The sequence below is a fragment of the Pimephales promelas genome, chromosome 22, assembly GCF_988280905.1.
Source record: "Pimephales promelas chromosome 22, fPimPro1.hap1.1, whole genome shotgun sequence".
In the NCBI taxonomy this organism is placed as follows: Eukaryota; Metazoa; Chordata; class Actinopteri; order Cypriniformes; family Leuciscidae; genus Pimephales; species Pimephales promelas.
The window spans coordinates 19,817,916-19,837,628 of record NC_142790.1 but is presented as its reverse complement, the minus strand read 5'-3'; the positions used below and the strand labels follow the sequence as shown (position 1 = coordinate 19,837,628).

General features: G+C 37.1%; 4 protein-coding genes across 4 annotated transcripts; 2 read left to right on the top strand and 2 right to left on the bottom strand.

The window, feature by feature from the left end:
• The first annotated feature begins 987 nt into the window (after positions 1–987).
• flt3 (fms related receptor tyrosine kinase 3) lies at positions 988–10,501 on the top strand. Its single transcript, XM_039667023.2, has 24 exons — positions 988–1,171; positions 1,395–1,483; positions 2,512–2,654; positions 2,769–2,875; positions 2,978–3,095; positions 3,209–3,354; positions 3,838–3,962; positions 4,054–4,192; positions 4,341–4,518; positions 4,597–4,694; positions 4,873–4,978; positions 5,117–5,304; positions 5,462–5,550; positions 5,628–5,760; positions 5,844–5,948; positions 6,075–6,185; positions 7,020–7,176; positions 7,412–7,521; positions 8,345–8,463; positions 8,644–8,766; positions 8,843–8,954; positions 9,072–9,171; positions 9,314–9,419; positions 9,512–10,501. Exons 1-24 carry the CDS (start codon positions 1,099–1,101, stop codon positions 9,689–9,691), a joined length of 2,955 nt encoding a protein of 984 aa, XP_039522957.2. The 5' UTR covers positions 988–1,098; the 3' UTR covers positions 9,692–10,501.
• Positions 10,502–11,240: 739 nt separating this feature from the next.
• urad (ureidoimidazoline (2-oxo-4-hydroxy-4-carboxy-5-) decarboxylase) lies at positions 11,241–12,454 on the top strand. The gene is made up of 2 exons (XM_039667024.2): positions 11,241–11,731; positions 11,852–12,454. The coding sequence occupies exons 1-2, from the start codon at positions 11,557–11,559 to the stop codon at positions 12,199–12,201; spliced, it is 525 nt and encodes a 174-aa protein (XP_039522958.2). The 5' UTR covers positions 11,241–11,556; the 3' UTR covers positions 12,202–12,454.
• Positions 12,455–12,922: 468 nt separating this feature from the next.
• On the bottom strand, positions 12,923–18,094 carry pdx1 (pancreatic and duodenal homeobox 1). The gene is made up of 2 exons (XM_039667021.2): positions 14,984–18,094; positions 12,923–13,993 (listed from the first exon to the last, which is right to left on the bottom strand). Exons 1-2 carry the CDS (start codon positions 15,411–15,413, stop codon positions 13,635–13,637), a joined length of 789 nt encoding a protein of 262 aa, XP_039522955.2. The 5' UTR covers positions 15,414–18,094; the 3' UTR covers positions 12,923–13,634.
• A 126-nt stretch (positions 18,095–18,220) lies between these two features.
• Positions 18,221–19,336, bottom strand: LOC120476077 (uncharacterized). Its single transcript, XM_039667022.2, has 3 exons — positions 19,181–19,336; positions 18,775–18,849; positions 18,221–18,666 (listed from the first exon to the last, which is right to left on the bottom strand). Exons 1-3 carry the CDS (start codon positions 19,201–19,203, stop codon positions 18,318–18,320), a joined length of 447 nt encoding a protein of 148 aa, XP_039522956.2. The 5' UTR covers positions 19,204–19,336; the 3' UTR covers positions 18,221–18,317.
• Between the last annotated feature and the right edge of the window lie 377 nt (positions 19,337–19,713).

The window sequence follows — 19,713 nt, the reverse complement described above, 5'->3', positions numbered from 1 at the left end:
GTACTGCCAAAGCATATGAGCAGGAAAAATAAAAATGAACAAAGGAGAGCAAATTGTGTGATGAACAAACGTAGAAAAACAGAACAGAAGTACAGTGTGTGTGTGTGTGGACATGTGTTGTTTTAATCTGGATTATTCAAATTTGATTTTGTCCTATTTTTTTTTACAAATGTTTGTACTATTTTTGTCCCACGAATTTACAATGCCTTGCAGTCTCTTTTTCACCAAGTAGCCTAAATAATTTCAAATTTGGGCAAGTGTCCAAATTCACCTTTGGGCAGGTGGTTAAGAAGTGTAGCTCTTGACTACATACATAACCTGCTCTCTCAGCTTTGTCTGTATCCTTTCTTTAAAGCCAGGCTGTTGTCTCAGTCTGTACTTTTTCATATTTTTCCTCAGTTTGTCATCTCTGACTGTGCTCAGGTATTCTGCTGTTGTGCGATCTCTGTTTAGGGCCAAATAACATTGCAGTTTACTTGTGTGTGTTTTATTCAAATAAGCAAAGTATCCTTCTTTTTGATCATTAATCATTTGGTTGGGCCAGATTCTGTGTGAGGGAATCGGTGTCCTCCTGAGACTGATTATTGTTAGTCTGATTAAAGTCTGTTTTGGAGCCTCAGGATTCTCTCTCTCTCTCTCTCTCTCTCTCTCTCTCTCTCTCTCTCTCTCTCTCTCTCTCTCTCTCTCTCTCTCTCTCTCTCTCTCTTTCTCGCTCTCTCTCTCTCTCTCTCTCTCTATCTATCTATCTATTTATTGTATAATTTGTACTATAATTAAGTAGTCATTTTATTATCATTAATCTATTTTTATTATTATTAGGCTGCAAATAGGCTGCTGTCAAAGAAAAAATCTCAAATTCAAAAGGCCAATATAGGCTACCAGAAATATAATAAACAATCTACTTGCCAAAAGACTTATTGTTTTAAGTTGCTGGAAGTGATACCCAACCTGCATTTAAAGAAGTGCTAAACGTCACTAAAGTGATGTTTGGTGTGTCATGTGCTGAAGAGAATGCCTTTGAGCCTTATTAAGAAGGGATGTTTTGTGTCATGCTGAAGTGAAAGTCTTTGCGTCTCTGTTCGCTGTCCATCCTATTTCATGATCACACAAGGGTCGAGGAAGAAACTGTTATGCATTCACGCAATGCGTCCAGGAAAGAGGCTTTTGGTGGGTAAGTCGGACAAAATATTTTTTTCAGTAAATTTTTATCACTGAACCGGTATATTTATTAGCTAGCTTGAGTTAAGAAGTGCGCATTTTAATGGATTATTCGTGTGTGATTAATTTAGTCTAATTTCTGTCATACATCTATTCCTTTAATTGAAGGTCTAGTCAATTGAATTATGTTCAGTTCTTTTCTCTCACATTTGTTTTGTTCTTATCTCGCACCGAAGTGTTGCTCGTGCTGCACTTGGGATCTCGAGGCAGCGCGATGACGGACGCTTCAACTGAGACTCGTTCACAATGTGACACTGATGGATCGGTAAGTTATTCTGATCAGCTCCGTACTGGCTCGGAACAGCTTTCTGCACACAGTTTTCTGACTCCTTCCGAATATTTTAGCTTTACCTGGGCCACACATGCCGCAGGGTTGAGTGAGATGCCAATCGATAACTATTCCCTCGCGAGTTTTGCCTTAACAGTAAACGTCATGCTATTTGAATATGCTATAGGATCACAAATGCCTTTTCCGTTTAGCCTATTTAAAAAAATTAACAAAGCACATTTTTGTAAGACTTAAACATTCTGTTTAAGACCATTAACATTCAGTGGTACGGTTTGAAAAAGGAGATAAGAGATGATGATGTCATCACAGTTTTAATTTTGGCTATTTATGTGATTTTACATTATTTTATTAAGGAGTAGTTAAGATGGTAAACGATGGAAAAATGTATTTTAAAAAATCATTTGTTGTTAACTACTGAACAATTCTTGCAGCATTAGTTCAACATTTAAAAAAAAAAAGTTGCATTTATTAACATTAGTTAATGCACTGGACTAACATGAACAAACAATGAACATTTGGATTTTTATTAACTAACACCAAAGATTATTGTTGTTGTGCAATACAACAAATGTATTGCACATTTTTTAATGTTATAGGCCTTCTTATTAAACGAGACCTTGTTGTAAAGTGTAGTAAATTGTTAATGAAATTTCACTGTGTTTAGTAAAAAATCCATTTAATAACACACATATAAAATCTGGAATTATTTCATTGTTAAATTTTATTAGAATTAAACATTTGAATACCCTTTTTGCGTAATGAACTGCAATAGCTATAGGTTTATTGTAATTATTTGTAACACGTTTCTGTAAGAAAGGGCATTAGATCGTTTATCTTGCATTTATACCAATGTTCATCCAGGTTTTTAAGCAGTTACAAAGCAGAAATAAAAGCAGAACTGATGATTTTTGCAGTAATGACCACAGCGCTTTGGATTTTACATTACTGTCAGGCTCTTTTTCCAGCATTGATGGTTGTTAAGTCTACACGTCTTTTGTTTTCAGACCGTAAGATGCACATTGGACGACACTGACTTGATGAGTTCTGACCCAATCAAACTGAACGTCACTGAAGGACAAACTGTGGAAATTTATAGTGGATGCCAACTAAACAAACCAGAGGGGCTTAAATGTCTCTGCTACCAAAGGTTTGTGTTGGGTGGATGATGATTGTTTAATGAAGGTTTGAATAAATTAGGCAACTCTAACACATCACCTGATGTAAAAATGAATAATTGATCGAAATCTTTTGCATTCTGCAGGATAAATTCCTCTGTGGATCCATTACAGAACACTGAGAGATTTGGAAATGAAATATACACTGTAATATGTGGCAATCATAGTGTTACAGTCATTCAATCACAACAAAGTAAGAAATTACACATAAAAAATCTATTTGCATCTGATCTAATCCATCACTTTACCCTGTTTGAGTTGTTTCATTTAAGACGTCTCTTTGTTGTCTCTATAGGAAGGCCATCAGTTCCAGTGCTCAAAGCTATTGCAAAAGAAGGGAGCAGCAATATAGCTCAATTAGTGTGTACTTCTGAGGGGAACCCAAAACCAACCATCAGGTGGTATGGTAACAGGTAATATAAAGTCTTTTGTTTTAGATACTGCTTCTGAAGGGATGGTTCCGTGTAGGGAGAATTTATTAAATGAATCACTAATATAATATTTCGATTGATTGTTTTCCATTTAGCACAAAACCAAAGGAGGGCATGACAAATAAGTGGTATAAGACGGAGAGTATTTTGATGAGTTATGATTATTATCCTAACACTCCAAATATGAAGTGTTGTGCCTGTAATTCACTGGGAGAAGAATGCACTGAGCTCCATCACTACGGTACGTCATTTGTTTTTTTTTACAATAGTTAATTTAGAATAACTGTTTTCTATTTTAATGTATTTTACATTTTTATTTATTCCTGTGATGGCAAATCTGATTTTTCAGCATCATTACTTCAGTGTCACATGATACTTCAGAAATCATTCTAATATGATTTGCTGCTCTTTTTTTTTATTATTATGAGCAATGAATCATTTTCCCGATTATTTGATGAATAAAAAGAGCAGTGTTTATTTGAAATAGAAATATTTTGTAACATTATGAATGTCTTTACTTTTAATCAATTTAATGCATCCCTGTTGAATAAAAGTATTGGTTTTTTAGTCAAACCGACCCAAAACTTTTTCCAATCTTTGTGGTCTGTGGGTCATGAGACAAGAAGACATTGTTGAAATAGTGTCAGCGACCTCATTATATAAATGTACAACATAGAGTTTATGTTAATTTTATACATTAACAAATTATTTCGTTTTCCTTCAGATCTTAATACGAAAGTGGATGGGCAAAAGACGATTTTCCTGAAATCTGGTCGGTCTCTGCTACTCCGTTGCACCATAAATTCTAAAATAAACCCTGAACTGAGATGGCACTTCAACAACACAGTAGTAAGATATGGATGGAAACCATGAAGAAATATCCTTGTTTCACTGCTCAGTTTGCTAATGCTTTGACTTGTATTGTATGCCCTTAATTCAGGTCAAGGGAATTCCATCATTATATTTTTTTGATTGGACAGAGCACTTCTTTATCGAATCAGTTAATGTGATGCATAGTGGGGAGTACATCTGCACATCTAAAAACAGCCACTCCGGGAACACCTATGTCAAGGTCCTTGGTAAGAAAAGCCATTTTTTATTTGAATAAATGTGATTATAGAGTAATACAGAAGTTTTTTACTATAAATTGAGACAATTTATTTTGCAAAAAACAATAATAAAAATGATATTTTTGCCCCTCCTCTATTGGCAATCCTTCCTTGACAGAAAATGACAAAATCGACATATTGCAGTTGAATGAGAACAACAGCATCCTAGCACGAAATAAGGCAAGCTTTTGCTTCCAGGCTCTGGTGTTCTCCTTCCCAAAAGCCCAGTGTCACTGGATTACACCAAATCAAACCAAAATACAGGGAAGAGAGACCCACCACCTTGATTTTAATAGGTATTTACCTCATGCCGTCCATTTTAATCCATTTTAGAGTGTTGTTGTGTTGACTTATTTTGTTCATTCTCTCTTTAGTACTTTTGAGATGTGTAACTCTGAACCGGGCCAATATCAAATGAAACTAATGACTCAAGAATATAGTGTCACGAGGAACATGTCTCTCTGCATTATAGGTAAGTGGTCACAAACAGTTTTAAAAAAGATATGTTAAATGTGAAATACAGTTGTCAACATTTGAAGTGGATGATTTTTGAACAAGACCCATTCTTGTCTTAGGACAACTTTGATTAATTTTTTTGATCCACTTCAAATGTTGACTATATTGTATATTAATATGCAATGATTTTGCAGACATTCCTATAATTACAATTCACAAAGACTCAAACTTCACCATTTGTGAGACTGAAAGCTCTCTACCTGTGACTGTCTCTTGGAAGATCTGCCCATCACATGCTAAGTAAGTCATCAAGACATCATAAGAAATACAAGTCATTTGTTTGTAGGCTTATTTTAACATATACATGACTTATAACCAATTTCTCTTCTGAAACACGCCATTGTTTGCAAACGAATTGACCTATGAATATTTTCGCAGATGTATTGACCCTAAAGAGTGGGAAGAGATGCCTGTTGCCCAGCCCAAGTTCATTGATTCAGATCAGTTCTGTCTGAAGAAAATTCACTTTGCCAGACCACACTCAAACAGGGAGGACCATCTTATTAAATGCTGCATCACTAACAGAGCAGGGACTGGCTGCAGTGAACAAATACTACTGCAAACGAGTAAGTCTGCAAATTGAACACTCCTGAAATTGGTTAGAGCAATCCTCATTTTAGTTAGAAACATGGTTAGCATTGAGAGTCGGTTTGGTTAGCAGACGCAGGCTTAAAATGTTGCCGATTTTATTCATACGCAGGTTATCACTCTCTTTTTCCTCAGCATTCCGCATTGAATACGTGATTTGTTTTCTGCTCATCTTCATACTCCTCGTGGTCATCTTTGCCTTAATCATCTTCATCAGAGTTAAGGTAAATGTGCTGTCTCTGATGACAAACACCAAGAATCATGGATCTTAACTCTTGAAACATACACTCCTTTGTCACAGAAGCCTGCCTACCAGTGTCAGATCCAGATGATTCAGATGGTCGGACCCAACGACAATGACTACATATACATTGATTTCAAGGAGTTTAAGTATGATCTGAAATGGGAATTTCCACGAGAAAATCTCGAGCTTGGTAAAGACCAGGAACCACCTTCTTTTGACTTGCTAGAAATAACTTATTAGGTGTTACTAATTCCTTCTGTGTTCTTTCCAAAGGGAATGAGCTAGGATCTGGTGCTTTTGGGATGGTTGTGCAGGCTACAGCATATGGGATCAGCAAGCCGGGAGTCTCCATTCAGGTAGCAGTAAAAATGTTAAAGGGTACGTAATGGCCAAACTGCCATGAATATCTCTACAAAACGAAATCAATCAATTGTGTACGCCATTGGCATTTTGGGAATATGTTGGTAAAATGTGTACTTCGTATTGTTAACTTGCATCAAACAGACAAGCACCAGGCAATTGAGAAGGAAGCTCTGATGTCTGAACTGAAAATGCTTACTCATATTGGACACCATGAAAACATTGTCAACTTGCTCGGAGCTTGCACAGGCACAGGTAAGGTTTGGAGAAGTCATGGGTTTCTGAATCTCTCTTGAATACTTGATTCTGATTGGTCGGTTGAAGGTTTGACCTCCTGCATGACAAGTTTCCATGTCTCAGCAATCTAAACTCTCTTTCTTCTCACATAATAAATTAATTTTATAGTCTTTTCTTCTCTAATGTGACATACTTATCCGAGTGAAACGGCTTCTCAAACAAGAACAAATGTAGGACTTGTTTTGGTCCATTGGGAATTGATTGGATGGTTGTGGTTTGCTATCGCTGTGATGTCATGTGAGTGAAAGGTTATGCTGGCCTCACACCAGTCAACACGTCATCAGAGAAGAAAAGAGATATCGCTGCATGAGGAATGAATGAACGAGGCATTTATTTAAAACTTTGTACTACCAAAGTGCTTTACAATCATTTTGGCGTCTCTCCTCAACCACCATCAGTTTTACCAGGGAAAGTTATTTTTATTAAAGATTACGAGGGAACATAACTTTATAAAAAAAAATATGTATATTTATAAATACTGTAATATTACATGAAAAAATAAGATGTGTCCATTTTGATTTCATGGTGACTTGAACTCAAATCAATACTAGTGTGTAAAAAAAAATATTTTCATGATTTGTAATCACAACATTTTTTCTTTTGTCAAATCAACTTACCGGTAATTTATGTATAGTTCAGATAACTTAATATTTTGAGTTTCTGGTGATTAAATTAATCTCCTTCATTGTATTAACTCATTTTTTCCATTTCAATGAACTTAAAATTTTAAGGCAACCAGGTTACTTGTTTTTTTTAAGTTAAACCAACAATATTTTTATTTTTATTTTGCAGGTCCTATTTACCTGATATTCCAATATTGCTGTAACGGAGATCTCTTGAACTACCTGAAGAGCAACAGGGAACGTTTTCACAAATATCTGACAGACGCTTTCAACAGGGACAGATTCAGGGGCCTCTACCACAACTACCAGCAGAAGAGAAACTCCAGGTTTGCATGAGAGTCCACTAAAAAGTGAATTACATTAGTGGCCTTTTAGACAAAGCAAAAAAAAAAAAAAAAAAAAAAAAGAAAAGAAAAAATAAAGCCCCGTGTGGAACAGAGGGAAATGAATATTGTGTGCAGAAGGGGAACCGTAAATCTAAGGGTGTACATAACTGAATAAACTGTCATGCAGTTACTGTAAAAGACCATGTGCTTCTCTCTCCTTGCCGTTTCTCCTCAGTGAGTACGAGCCTGATAACAACCCATGCCCGCACATGGCTCTTACAAGCAAAGGACAGGAGATCGAGGCGCTCCTCAGTCCCAGCATCAGCTCAGTGTCTACTGTTGAGGGTATGTGGAAAAAAGGGAAATTTGAGAGGTTTTAAAACAAGTGAATTATGCAACTTTTATTACTTTAAAAAAATTGACAACTCATGTTTTTATTGACTAATGACTTTGACTTTGATGATTGACTTTATTACCTACTAATTGTATTAATTCATATTAACTTTATTAACATATTAACAGTGCATGCATGTTTTCATAAAACATCAATTCATATAATTAATTTGCCCCTATTACAGTATTTTAAAGGTTCCTAATCTTGTTTTTTAGGTCTCCTACAATAGGTTTACATGCAAAAATAAGATTTCATATTAACTTGTTTCATTTATTAAACCATGCATGCATGTTTGCATAAAACATCAATTCATAGAATTAACGTGCCCCTATTATGGTATTTTAAAGGTTCCTAATCTTGTTTTTTAGGTTTCCTACAATAGGCTTACATGCATCCAAGGTTAAAAAAAAAACACTTTAATTTTCTCATAATATACAACGCAGCATCACCTCTTTTCCCACAGTCTGAAACTGTTCGATAAAGAATTCAGTCTCTCTAAGTTCTCAGCTACAACTAGGGGGAGTCATGCTGTTTGTGGGCTGCCAATGCAGACCATTATGCAAATTCGTAACAATCCTATGTAGGACCTTTTTATATTCTCAAACAGCTATACTACACATTGCATGAAAGGCAATGTTCAAAAAAGCGCAATAGGGGCTTAAAGCAAAACTTGATTGCAGAATGTCAATATGATCATTTTGTTTGTTATTTGTAACCAACTAACTAAGAATAATTAATACAATAACTAAATTGTTTTATGTCAATTCTGTAAAGAAATGCTTGAATGTGAAGACAAACTTCAAGAAGAGGAACTTCAGAGTCTCACCTATGATGACCTCCTGAGTTTCTCTTTTCAAGTTGCAAAGGGCATGGAGTTCCTGTCCTCTAAAAATGTGAGCTTATCTTTCTGATCCAGAAACTTTTACTTCCTCCTATTTCAGAAATGAAACTGACACCTTTCTTATTTCCCCCATCCCCCCTCCCTCCCACTATTTAATGGTTAATCTTGATTTGTTTTCTCATATCGTTGTATAGTCAATGCAAGGCTTTTGCAAACAATATTCTGCCTACAGTGTATCCATAGGGACTTGGCAGCCAGAAATGTTTTGGTGACACATGGCAGGCAAGTGAAGATTGGCGACTTTGGCCTTGCCAGAGACATTGAATATGATTCCAACTACGTCGTAAGAGGAAATGTAGGTATTTTGGGTGCATATATGATACTGGTCTTCATTTAGTTGACTTGTAATTGTTTACATGCTATTTTTGCAGGTGCGTTTGCCCGTGAAGTGGATGGCTCCTGAGAGTATTTTCAAAGGGCTGTACACTATGCAGAGCGACGTCTGGGCCTATGGCATTCTTCTATGGGAAATCTTTTCTCTAGGTGTCTCTCTTTGCTGTCAAAACAGCTTAACTTTTAAACAAGAACATTTCTAGAAATCATTCCTGACTAAAAGAACACAGAGTTTTGTTATTTTTACTCACTATTCATGTCTATTAGGAGTCACCCCATATCCTGGTATAACTGTGAATAGCTCATTCTACAGAATGATTGAAAGTGGATATCAAATGGAGCAACCCTATTATGCAGCAGAATCTATGTAAGTATTTTTAATCAAAATCAAAATCTAATTGATATATCCTGTATATATATGTATGTGTGTGCGCATATATATATATACAAAATTAACATAACATTTCTTATGCAGTACTTATTATAGTCTGGTGTTTGTGTTTATTTAGATACAGCGTTATGTGTCGCTGCTGGACACTGGATCCTGCAGATCGACCTTGTTTCTCAAAGCTTGTGGCTTTCATGGAAAAAGAGCTGGCTGCTTTGGAAGAGAGGGTGACTCTCTCTTTATTAATTTATATATTAGAAGTTATATTTAAAATATGGTAACATTGCTGGCGGATATTTACTGTGATATCTGTCTACAGCTATATTACAATTTTGGAGGATCCTGCCACATTGAAGTAACATACCAGAATGCACCGATGACCCCTGATGCTACATTGATGGAGAACAAACAGGATGCCTTCCAGTCCAACACTGAGAATTCAGATGAAGACAAATCTGTGGACAGTCCTGGAGTAGTCCGAACTGAACCTCTTGTTTGAATGAGTTTAAGCCTTGATTATGTCTGGCATTGGGAAAACTAATGCATATTTTGTGCTTCCAATACCACTTACACATAGCATTTTCAGTTTCAAGAGAAATTGTGGAAGGAATTGTTATGTAACATTTATTGTACCGCCAAAAATATGTTTAATAATTTTAGATTAAGGCCTGTTAACCCTGATTCGGCTATCAGATGTTAATTTGTTATTTTTTATGGGTGTAAACAATGTTAAAAATACTATTTGAATGTTGTTTTGTTCCGCAAGCTATAACAAATCTTCCAAATTTAAAATAGAAATTTAGAATCTAACCTGCTTCTGTACCATAATGAAGGATGATAAAAGTTGCTGTTTGAGTAACAGATCTGGACAGTATTATGTTATTTTTGCTGCATTTGCTGACTAATAAATAAATAAATTGCTCTATTTTTGTAAGAAAAAATCTATTTATTCAACCTTTAAAACATTTATGGCTTAATAATTTCATTTAATATTATTTATCATGTAAAAATAGTCTAATATGCTTACAGTAGGTATGCTTATAATCTCTTGTAACACAAATTTGATTTGGACAATTTTGCAGATTTCTATAAACAAAATTAACTTTTTCAGTTCCATTGCTTAAAGTGATAAAGTATTAATTGTAATGTAATCATTGTTAAGCCTAGCTTTCGAGAGCACTGAGACAGTGAATGAGTGGATATAATAATTGAAAAGGGATAATTGTTATTTTTATGCTGGAGTTGAAAAATGATTATGTGTAAGGTTTAAGTAAGATGCAACAGAGCAAATAAAAACAAATAAAACAAATTGTTCATTTTTGTCTCATATTTCTTTGTAACCTCAGTTAGCGCCCGAGCGAGCACCGATGATGAGGACCCTCGTGGAATTGCTCCGTTATGGAATGCGTTGACTTTGAAAGTGTTTATTTCATAGACCTACAGAAGAGGGCGACATGGTGCACTGCAGACTAGTCCGCACTTTCGTGACGTGACGCCGCTGGGCGTGTTAAACAGTGTACTAAAACCGCAAGTGTGTTTTGTGCATTTTGTTTCGCAGTTACCTTCGTCTTCTAGTCCTCTCTTCTCGATAGTTCTTCCTGTTTTTAAACGTTAACGAGAATGTGTCCAATTTGGGCATGGGCGTGGTATCTTCTGACGTCACACTTGGATGGGGCCGGGTTGGATATCCACCGCAGGATGCAGCGAGACTCGAGGCTCCTCCATCCTGTGCGGGCTCGGAAAAAGTGCGTATCCAGTAACAAACAAGACTACACACAAACAATTTTTTTAATTTAAGTTAAACGTATAATTATCAATTACTATGACTAAGAGTGACACACACACACACACACACAGAGAGAGAGACACACACATCAGTTAGCTATAATGAAAAGTCAGTATTGAACAAAAAGCTTCAAAATCTTTTTTTTTCTTCTTCAAAATCCTTGCATTGTTACATCACCCCGGTGGATCTCATAATCTCACCCCAGGGGTATGTTACAACTAATGGGGTGAATTGTAACATTTCACTCCTCGTGTTTGAAACTAAACCATGCATTTTCTGTTTGTGTTGCAAATATAATAGTTATGTCATGTGATAGCAGACACTTGTAACTAGTTTGAATCACATTTTGAACACACTGGCTTAAAATTAGCCTACTCCAACATAGACAGAAGGTCAAAAATGTTAACCGGGGTATTGGTATTTTTGGCATCCTCCGCATTGCGCTACATTACGAATAAAATTAACTGATATTAAATGGGAAAGCTAGGGTACTTGCCCCAACGGACAATGACCTCGTCCAATATTGGCTTTAGCCATTTCCAGTAGGCTACAGTTTGTAGAGGACACGCGCCGGAGCTATGGATATAAGGGCTGTAAATGCTCTCACGTATGAAGAATTTGTGGAACTATTCGGTAATGTGGTTGAGAAATGCCCCATCATTTCTGCAGCAATATGGTCCAATCGGCCTTTCAAAGATCTAACAGACATCGAGGCTCACATAACGGAATTCATTGACAGCCTGTCAGACTCGGGTATGCTATTTTTTCTGCTTTATCAACTTAACAACATTTGGTATCACGTTTTCTTAAGTTTTAAACACAATAATTTATTTACTGGTTTATATACAATAAAAGTACATTACATGTGTTCAGGTAAAGTGGGCATTTTGCGGTGTCATCCTGATTTGGCGGGCCGAGATCTCCAGAGCGGGACACTAACACGCGAGTCTCGAGAAGAGCAGGGTCAAGCCGGTATGACCGCACTGGATTCCGCAGAGATTCTGCTCATGCACCGTCTAAACTCGGAGTACAGGGAACGCTTTGGCTTTCCTTTCGTCATATGCGCCCGTCTCAACAACAAAGCGGATATTATGCGCCGACTGTCTGAACGCCTGGAGAATGATTGTGCAGCGGAGCGGGAGCTCGCGATCGAAGAGGTTAAAAAAATCTGTAGCCTCAGGTTACACAATATTGTCCTATCTGACATTCAAACCAAACTGTAGCCTACCTCAAGTTAACTTTACAAAAGTTTGACTGCCTCTCTCTACTTGATTGTAGCCTAGCTATAGGCTATTGTTTTAATTTGTGTAATATAAAAAAATCCTCAAAAAAGCAGTGTATAAATAAATTGAGTAATATATTATGGCGTTTATAAGCCACGTTTTAGGGCCCTTATCTCAATAAGATAATATATTTGTGATCTACCCTAAGCCTATTTGTGCTTTGTAAATCTATAATAAAATAAAGTGATGATAATGGCAGCACGATGCACTTTTTTCTCGATGCACTCTCATGTAACATCATCTCAGAGATGTCTATCTGATGTAGGCCTACGTTTACGTCTGGAGGACTTTTTTTTTTGAGGGTTTGCTCATCTGCAATACTATGACGTTTCCTGACTTAAATAGATTTAGAAAATGTCTTTAAGATGTTTATAGGTAAAACTGACATCTTAAAGATGTCTCTCAGATGTGCTTTCCAGATGAAACACTCTTTAACAGACATCTTGCAGATGTATCAGGGTATAGCCCTATAGTGATTTCTTTTTTTAAATTGGCGGTCTTTTAAGCATACACTCTAAAAATGCTGGGTTGGCCTATTTCAACGCAAATTTGGGTCAAATATGGACAAACCCAAATGTTGGGTCAAAAATATAATTTAAAAATGTAGCCTACATTGGATTAAAAATTTAAATTACATTTTTAACCCAACATTTGTTTGTCCATATTTTACCCAATTTTGGGTTAAAACAACCCAGCATTGTTTAGAGTGCACTCTAAATAATGCTGGGTTGTTTAACCCATCTTTGGGTCAAATATGGACAAACTCAACCATTGAGTTTAATGTTTAAATTGAGTTTGTCCATATTTGACCCAAATTTAGGTTCAAACAACCCAGCAGTGTAGGCATACGGGGTTGCCCTTTTATTAATTTTGTTAGCACCAAATTAAAACACTTGATGACTGCCCACATGCTATTACATGGTTTGTAGGTCTAGCTGCATAGGCTAAATGTTATTATGTATTATTACATAATATTATTATTATTATTGTTATTATTATGTTGTAATGATAAAGGTATATTTCCCTAAATTAAGAAACTATTTATTTTCTATCTAGCTATAAAAATGAGTAGCCATTCAAATTTTATTAGACTATGTCTAATAATATAGCCCTATCCTAACATTTGGTGTTTCAATGGCGTGCTGAATTTCGATTAACCTGCACAGAAAACACGAAATTGACTCTATAGAAGCTTCGTCTCTCGCGCAACTGAGATCGCCCCCTACTGCCAATATTCAGGATTTGACCAAATGTCACTGTGAGAACGGATTGGAAAGTCACAATTTGCACACTTATAGTTCCAATCATCGATGGCAGACTGATAGATTGCATTGAAGACAGTCTCGGATGTCTCTTTTGGACAGTCATATTTCTTACGAGTCTTTTGAAACTGGAGATACGTGCGAGTGCAGGGGTGAAGGCGGTCCCGCTAGAGTTCCCGGGGCCACACACGACTCATCCTTCAAATCCCCGGACGTGATGGAGGAATCCTGTTCGGGGTCCACTCCTCTGGCTCTCCTCTTGTCCTCCTCCTTTTTCCACTTCATGCGTCGGTTTTGGAACCAGATCTTGATGTGTCTCTCTGTGAGGCTGAGGGTGAGCGCGAGCTCCACGCGGCGTGGGCGCGAGATGTACTTGTTGAAGAGGAACTCTTTCTCGAGCTCGAGCAGCTGCGCTCTGGTGTAAGCAGTCCGCGTGCGTTTGTTCTCCTCTGCCTCTACCATGTAAGGGCCTAAAACACAAGTAGCCTACATGAGTGACATTTAGGCTAGTAAAGTGCTTCTGAGGATTTTAAAGACTAGACCCAATAGTTTAAAAGTTATCTTTCTGACAGCGTTATGTCGAATTGCTTTAAGCAGCCTCTCGTGAATCAACATTTTCTGAAATAATTATTTAGGCTATCTGAACGCTAAATATTTGTAACATTACCAGCTGTTTTGTTAGGATTTCCATCAATAATATCCTCTCATTCGTTTTCTAATCAAATACCAATTAAAGAATTAAAGTTAGTCTTAAAATTAATTTATTTAAAGCAAAATAAATCAAGAATAAAATTCTACATTGGTCCAAATTTCACACTTTTGGAGACATTTCAAGTGTCAAGTATAGGCTAACATCTGTGTCATCATTTTTAATCCCAAAATAACCATATTATATAGGCTACATATTTGTTCAATAATATAGCCTAGGCTAAATTCGACGTAGAAGGTAAATTATTTTGTTGTCATTAAACTTTTTACAATTATTATGTATATTTTATTATCATTTTATTTTATAGCCTATTGATTTTAATCATAATTATTTTTTCAATAACTGTAGCCAAACAATATATTGTTCTCAAAATTATCCTGTGAATAGTTGTAGGCTAATAAAAAATAATCAGGCAGCTGTAATGAATTAATTATGCAATACAAATGAATTTATACTAGAGTGAAGCAAAGAATCAAAAACTAACATTCTTAATTTCTGCTGCATTCTTCTTATGGGCGATTTTGGACATCATGTGTATCCTAAACTGTAGTAAATAACTGCTGTAACAGTTTAGATCATTAGAAATATTAGCCTATAATAATTATCTACTTGCAAATGCTATGGATTTAAGCGCCTGAGAGTTTGGAGATCGTGCGGATGAATTTGACATTAGGGCCTACTTTCGTATTAATAAAAGTTATTTGGTAAACCTGTAAAAATGAATGACCAAAGTAGGCCTAGGCTGAGTTACCTGTCCACTGTCCTTTCCAGGCGTGTGAGTGAGATTTAGTTGACTTCATCCACGGGAATGGAAGATGGTATCTGTTCCGATCCCCGCACAGGTCAAGAGAGTCTCCGTAACCCCCGAGGGTCTGTAGAGATGTCTGTGGAGTCTGAGGAAGATGAAGATGAGGCCCTGCTAGATCATCCCGGGTCGACATGTTATAAGAGGTAATGTCGGTAAGATTTGGCTGGTCCTGTGCGCCCAATGACGGCGAGGCGTAGACGGACTGAGTCTGTCTACTCATATACAAACACGGTGGAGGGTTTTGGCAGTAGTCTTCGTTGGGGTGTCTCTGGAAGGCGCAAGATTCCTTGTACAGATGGTTAGGTGAGTAATAGTGCTCTTGCCGATTCATGATTGCCACAGACCGGGGAAACCGTGCTGTACTCGAGCACATGAGCCAGCGCCCTGCCCCTGATCAGGACCTCTGCTCTACCTGCAGTCTGAGCGTCTGGCGCCGCTCTAGGGCCTCATAGGTGTGCCACCGGGACCATGTGACCCTGCTGCACCATCGCTTTCACTGTTTACACAAAGCTGTCAACTGGCAGTAGATTCTGTTCGTGTTTCCTTTTGACTGCCCCGCGGTTTGACAATAATTGAACAGAACTGACCATGCTCAAATCAATGCCCTTGGCAAACACTCTCTATTTACCTGCGACTATGTGCTACACCTGCAGTTGTAATACTACTACAAAGACAGGTGAATCGGGGGATCAGTAACTCTGCTCCCCGTGGAAAAGCTGACACTTTTCATTGAATACCGACCCGGTAAAAAAGAAGATAAAAGCTCATTGAAAGTGTTTGATAAAGGAGTTATAGTTTTATATGGTTCGGGGCTCCTCTATTTGTCTCATCAACTTCCGAGGAGAGACAGGATCGATTTTCACTTATCAGAGGCAAAATCATCAAAACCTATCTGATTTTTTTTATTGTCCTGAAGGAAAAAATGTTACAACAACGTCATTAAGCATTGTGCGAGTTGAGCTGTAGCTTGTCTACCACCGGTTGGGGCTAATCCTTTTCTTTTTTTCATATGTACTGGCTAAATCTTAAACAACTATGCAAATGATATTGAGAATGCGTATTTCAGCTGTCGGTAAATAGATGCGAGTGTTGGCATGAGGTCACCATGGTGAATGTGATCCATCAATCTTGACCAGATATCCCAAATCTGATCGACCAAATTTGAGGGACAGGTTTAGCTTATGTCGAGTTGTGGCTCACATCAGTGTTATTCATCACTTCCCTCTGATTTTATGGATAACTTATGGTTATGGGTAGGGTTAAGGCTAAATTTCCAGACGGATGTTGTTCCGGGATCAACAAAATATGTTGATCTAGGTGCTTTTACTCGGAAAAATCACGATGACCAAGCCAGTTTCTCGGATGGTAGCACTTTATTCGAGATTTAGCGTAGCACACAAATAAGTTTACAAAGTATTTAAAATAATATAGCTAATTTGCGTTTAGCTTATATGGTGCCAATTTGTGTCTTGTGAGTCACACTTTATCAGACTGCGCCCCAAAATTATGCCTATAAGTGTATTTAAGAGAGGTATTTGTATTTGTCACGTAAAATATGAATACTGCAAGGGCAATCATTACACACATAAGCTACATCCCTGTTGTCTTCAACCAAGCTTACCTTCCATTAAGCACACCCGCCCACGGTCCATTAAACTAAAGTCCTCGTGGTTAAATAAAACGAGCTGTTCGGTGTAAACGAATTAACATGGAGAGAAAACAAAACTCGATTAGTTAGAGGTGTGTGCGTAACGTGCATGCGCGCACCGGGCTGTTTGGAGAGGTCAGAACCAGAGAGAAACGGGCAGCGTAAAAAAGTGATTGGAATTTCCCCAAGTCTTCTATGCTAAAAACGCATCCAAAACAATCAATCATTTTCAATCTGAATAGACTTAAGCGTTATGTTTTATGTATTTTTCGTGCAGTTTTAAAAAAAATTCAAAGTTTTTTAATAGAAGGGGAGCATTAGGCTTCAGCAAAATCAACTTTCATCCTTTAACATAAAATGTGTTGCATTTTAAATTGTATTAAGATTAGGCTAACGGATGAATCACCCGATCTTTTACATTTAGCCTATAAAAAAATTGAAACATTTTTATTATGTTCAAGCAACATTGGAGTGGAGACTGCATGACATAGCCTAGTGCTGTGTTTACACGGGCCTCTTCAAATGACAATAATGGCACTTTCTCTGCTATCATAATGGGGCTCTCATGCGATATCATAAAGTTCAGGTAAATCCATTCCTCGCAAATCAAGCCTTGTAACGACGCTTAATGGTGTTTATATATGAGTTCTTTTGAAAAGGGAAGGAAACCGTTATCCGCGATTATTTTCACAATGTTGAAAGAGCACAAAAGGTTTTATGAAGCGTGAGTGAGACGACGCAATTTGGAAGTATATCCATGGAAGGTTTTGAGAGGAATAATGGTGCAAAGTGATATTTAATGTAGTTTTGCCATGCAATAGAGGAAATACACAACTTAAGGCACTGGTACATAAAATCGGCTGTAGCAATTAAAATGCGTTTTGAAACTTTAGATAAAATGCAATAAACCAGTTAGGGGACGCGCGCAAAAGCGTTCTGGAACCACTTGTATGTTTGAGTAGGAGTAATGTGCAGCTATAAACGAGTAGATAAATCATAATGGTACAATTGCGTTATGTAAAGCGATACGTATCAGATGTTGATAAACCCGGTCTGCACCCACAAGATGCTTCGTCTCATAAAACGTAAATGAGAAGGCAGTTTTGGCTACACGTGCTATTTTTTGATTAAATGTATAATATTTATATATAATATTTTCTGGCTATTTAGGCTACTTTAGTTTTTTGTATTACAAATATTTTTGAGTCTTTATTTTATTGTATTTGCCTACTCAAGTTCCCGTTAAAATTCACTAGACATGCTTATTTTGTGCACTTATTTATGTATTTTTGTCCATCAAAAGTTTGCTTTCACTTTCATTGAATCCACCACACACACACATTAGGCTAATTAATGATGTTCAGATAACATAATATTTTTGAGTTTCTATTAAACCAGTGTCAGGGATATATAAACATCTGAAGAGACATTTGTAAAGCACAATAAGGTTTTAAAATCTTCTGAAAATCGGACGTTCAAGTTAAAAATTAAATAATAAATCACAGCCTTTCTCAATAATAAAAATCTGTCTGTTTAGTTGTTTTTAAAATGCTATTTTAATAATATTGTTCAGCAAACATGACCAGACGTATATATTTCATCCATTCCCAAAACACATTCTCCGTTGAATCATTTTTTTCTGTCAGTGTATTTTTTGACATCTGGAGAACTGTCCCGCACTGGTGAGCGAGATCGACTCCTATCTGACTTCCGGGAGAGGCTGGGGGAGTGGCTTCTGGATGATGAATGATTGCGTGTCGAAGAGCGGTGTTTTGAAGTGTGAAAATGAGAATTGTGTCCTCTGTTTGATTCGACTTTTTTGTGATTGCACTTTTCACAGTCTGTTTTACGATGTCTTTCACAAACTCTGTTGTACTTATGTTCATCCCTTCCTCTCTCAGAAGAACGCGTCAGAGCAGAGGAACGAAGAGTGTTCAACAGAAAGCGCTTGTTTGTACTTCCCAGCGGACATTTCATCCTAGAATAAAGTGATTTAACCAGCTTTCAGACGCAAATTACATAAGGGAATTACTCATTCATTTATTTATGATAAAGAAATCTTTCTAACCTGGTTATCCACACTTACCAGCCAGCAGGACCCATAGTCTGAGCACGGACTTTTGCTCTATTAGCTTCTTTAAGGAGCTCATCCACTGCTTTCCTGTGGGAGAAATGAATATTAACAGGATTTATAGCGTGACCTAAGGACACGAAACATGTACTGTTTCATTGACAATCCTGACTGCAGCAGAGACAAGATTCAATATTTCTCTATTGCTTTGTACTTTCTCACAGTAATTTTTCAAGGCAGTGGCACGTATAATCCCTGGCCATACATTTATTACCAAACGTTATAAGATACCTCTTCAGTCTTCACTGACCGTTAGCCTAGTGCTATAACAGTGTTGCACATATAGCATAACTTCTTAAAATGACCCTCTATAGTTTGGTTGAAAACAGCTATATATAATATATATTTAGGATATTCATACCTCTCTAGTTCACTATCATCCATGTTTTATTTAAACTTTAACGGCATTCAATTATATTATAATTCGTTTCGACTCTGCTTGCTAGCTGCTGTTATTGTTGTTTCCTAGACTTGAGGACCCAAATTAGGACCCCGTTGGACAGTCCCCGCTCAGTCCTAACCTAAATAACCGATGTAATAATATAACCTGACGTCAGTTACGTACACGATAAAATTTAAAACGAAAAATAAAAACCCTTTCTGTATTTTGAATTAACAAGTACAACGCTTATTTGCGAAACTTGGCTGATGTATGCCCAACTGTCGCATTTCAATCAGGCACTAAAATGGTCACGTCAGCTCTTCGATTGACAGCTTGCTTGCTGAGTTCAGATCGGAACCACATATTAACATAGGCCTACTACTCCTACTATTTTTACCATATTTTTCTATGGCAGGGACAGTTAGAGCACTATGTGGTTCCGAAATCAGCAGCGTGAGTGCCCGTATCTGGCCAACGGAACGGGGCCGGTGTCGGTGATGAGAAGGAGACTT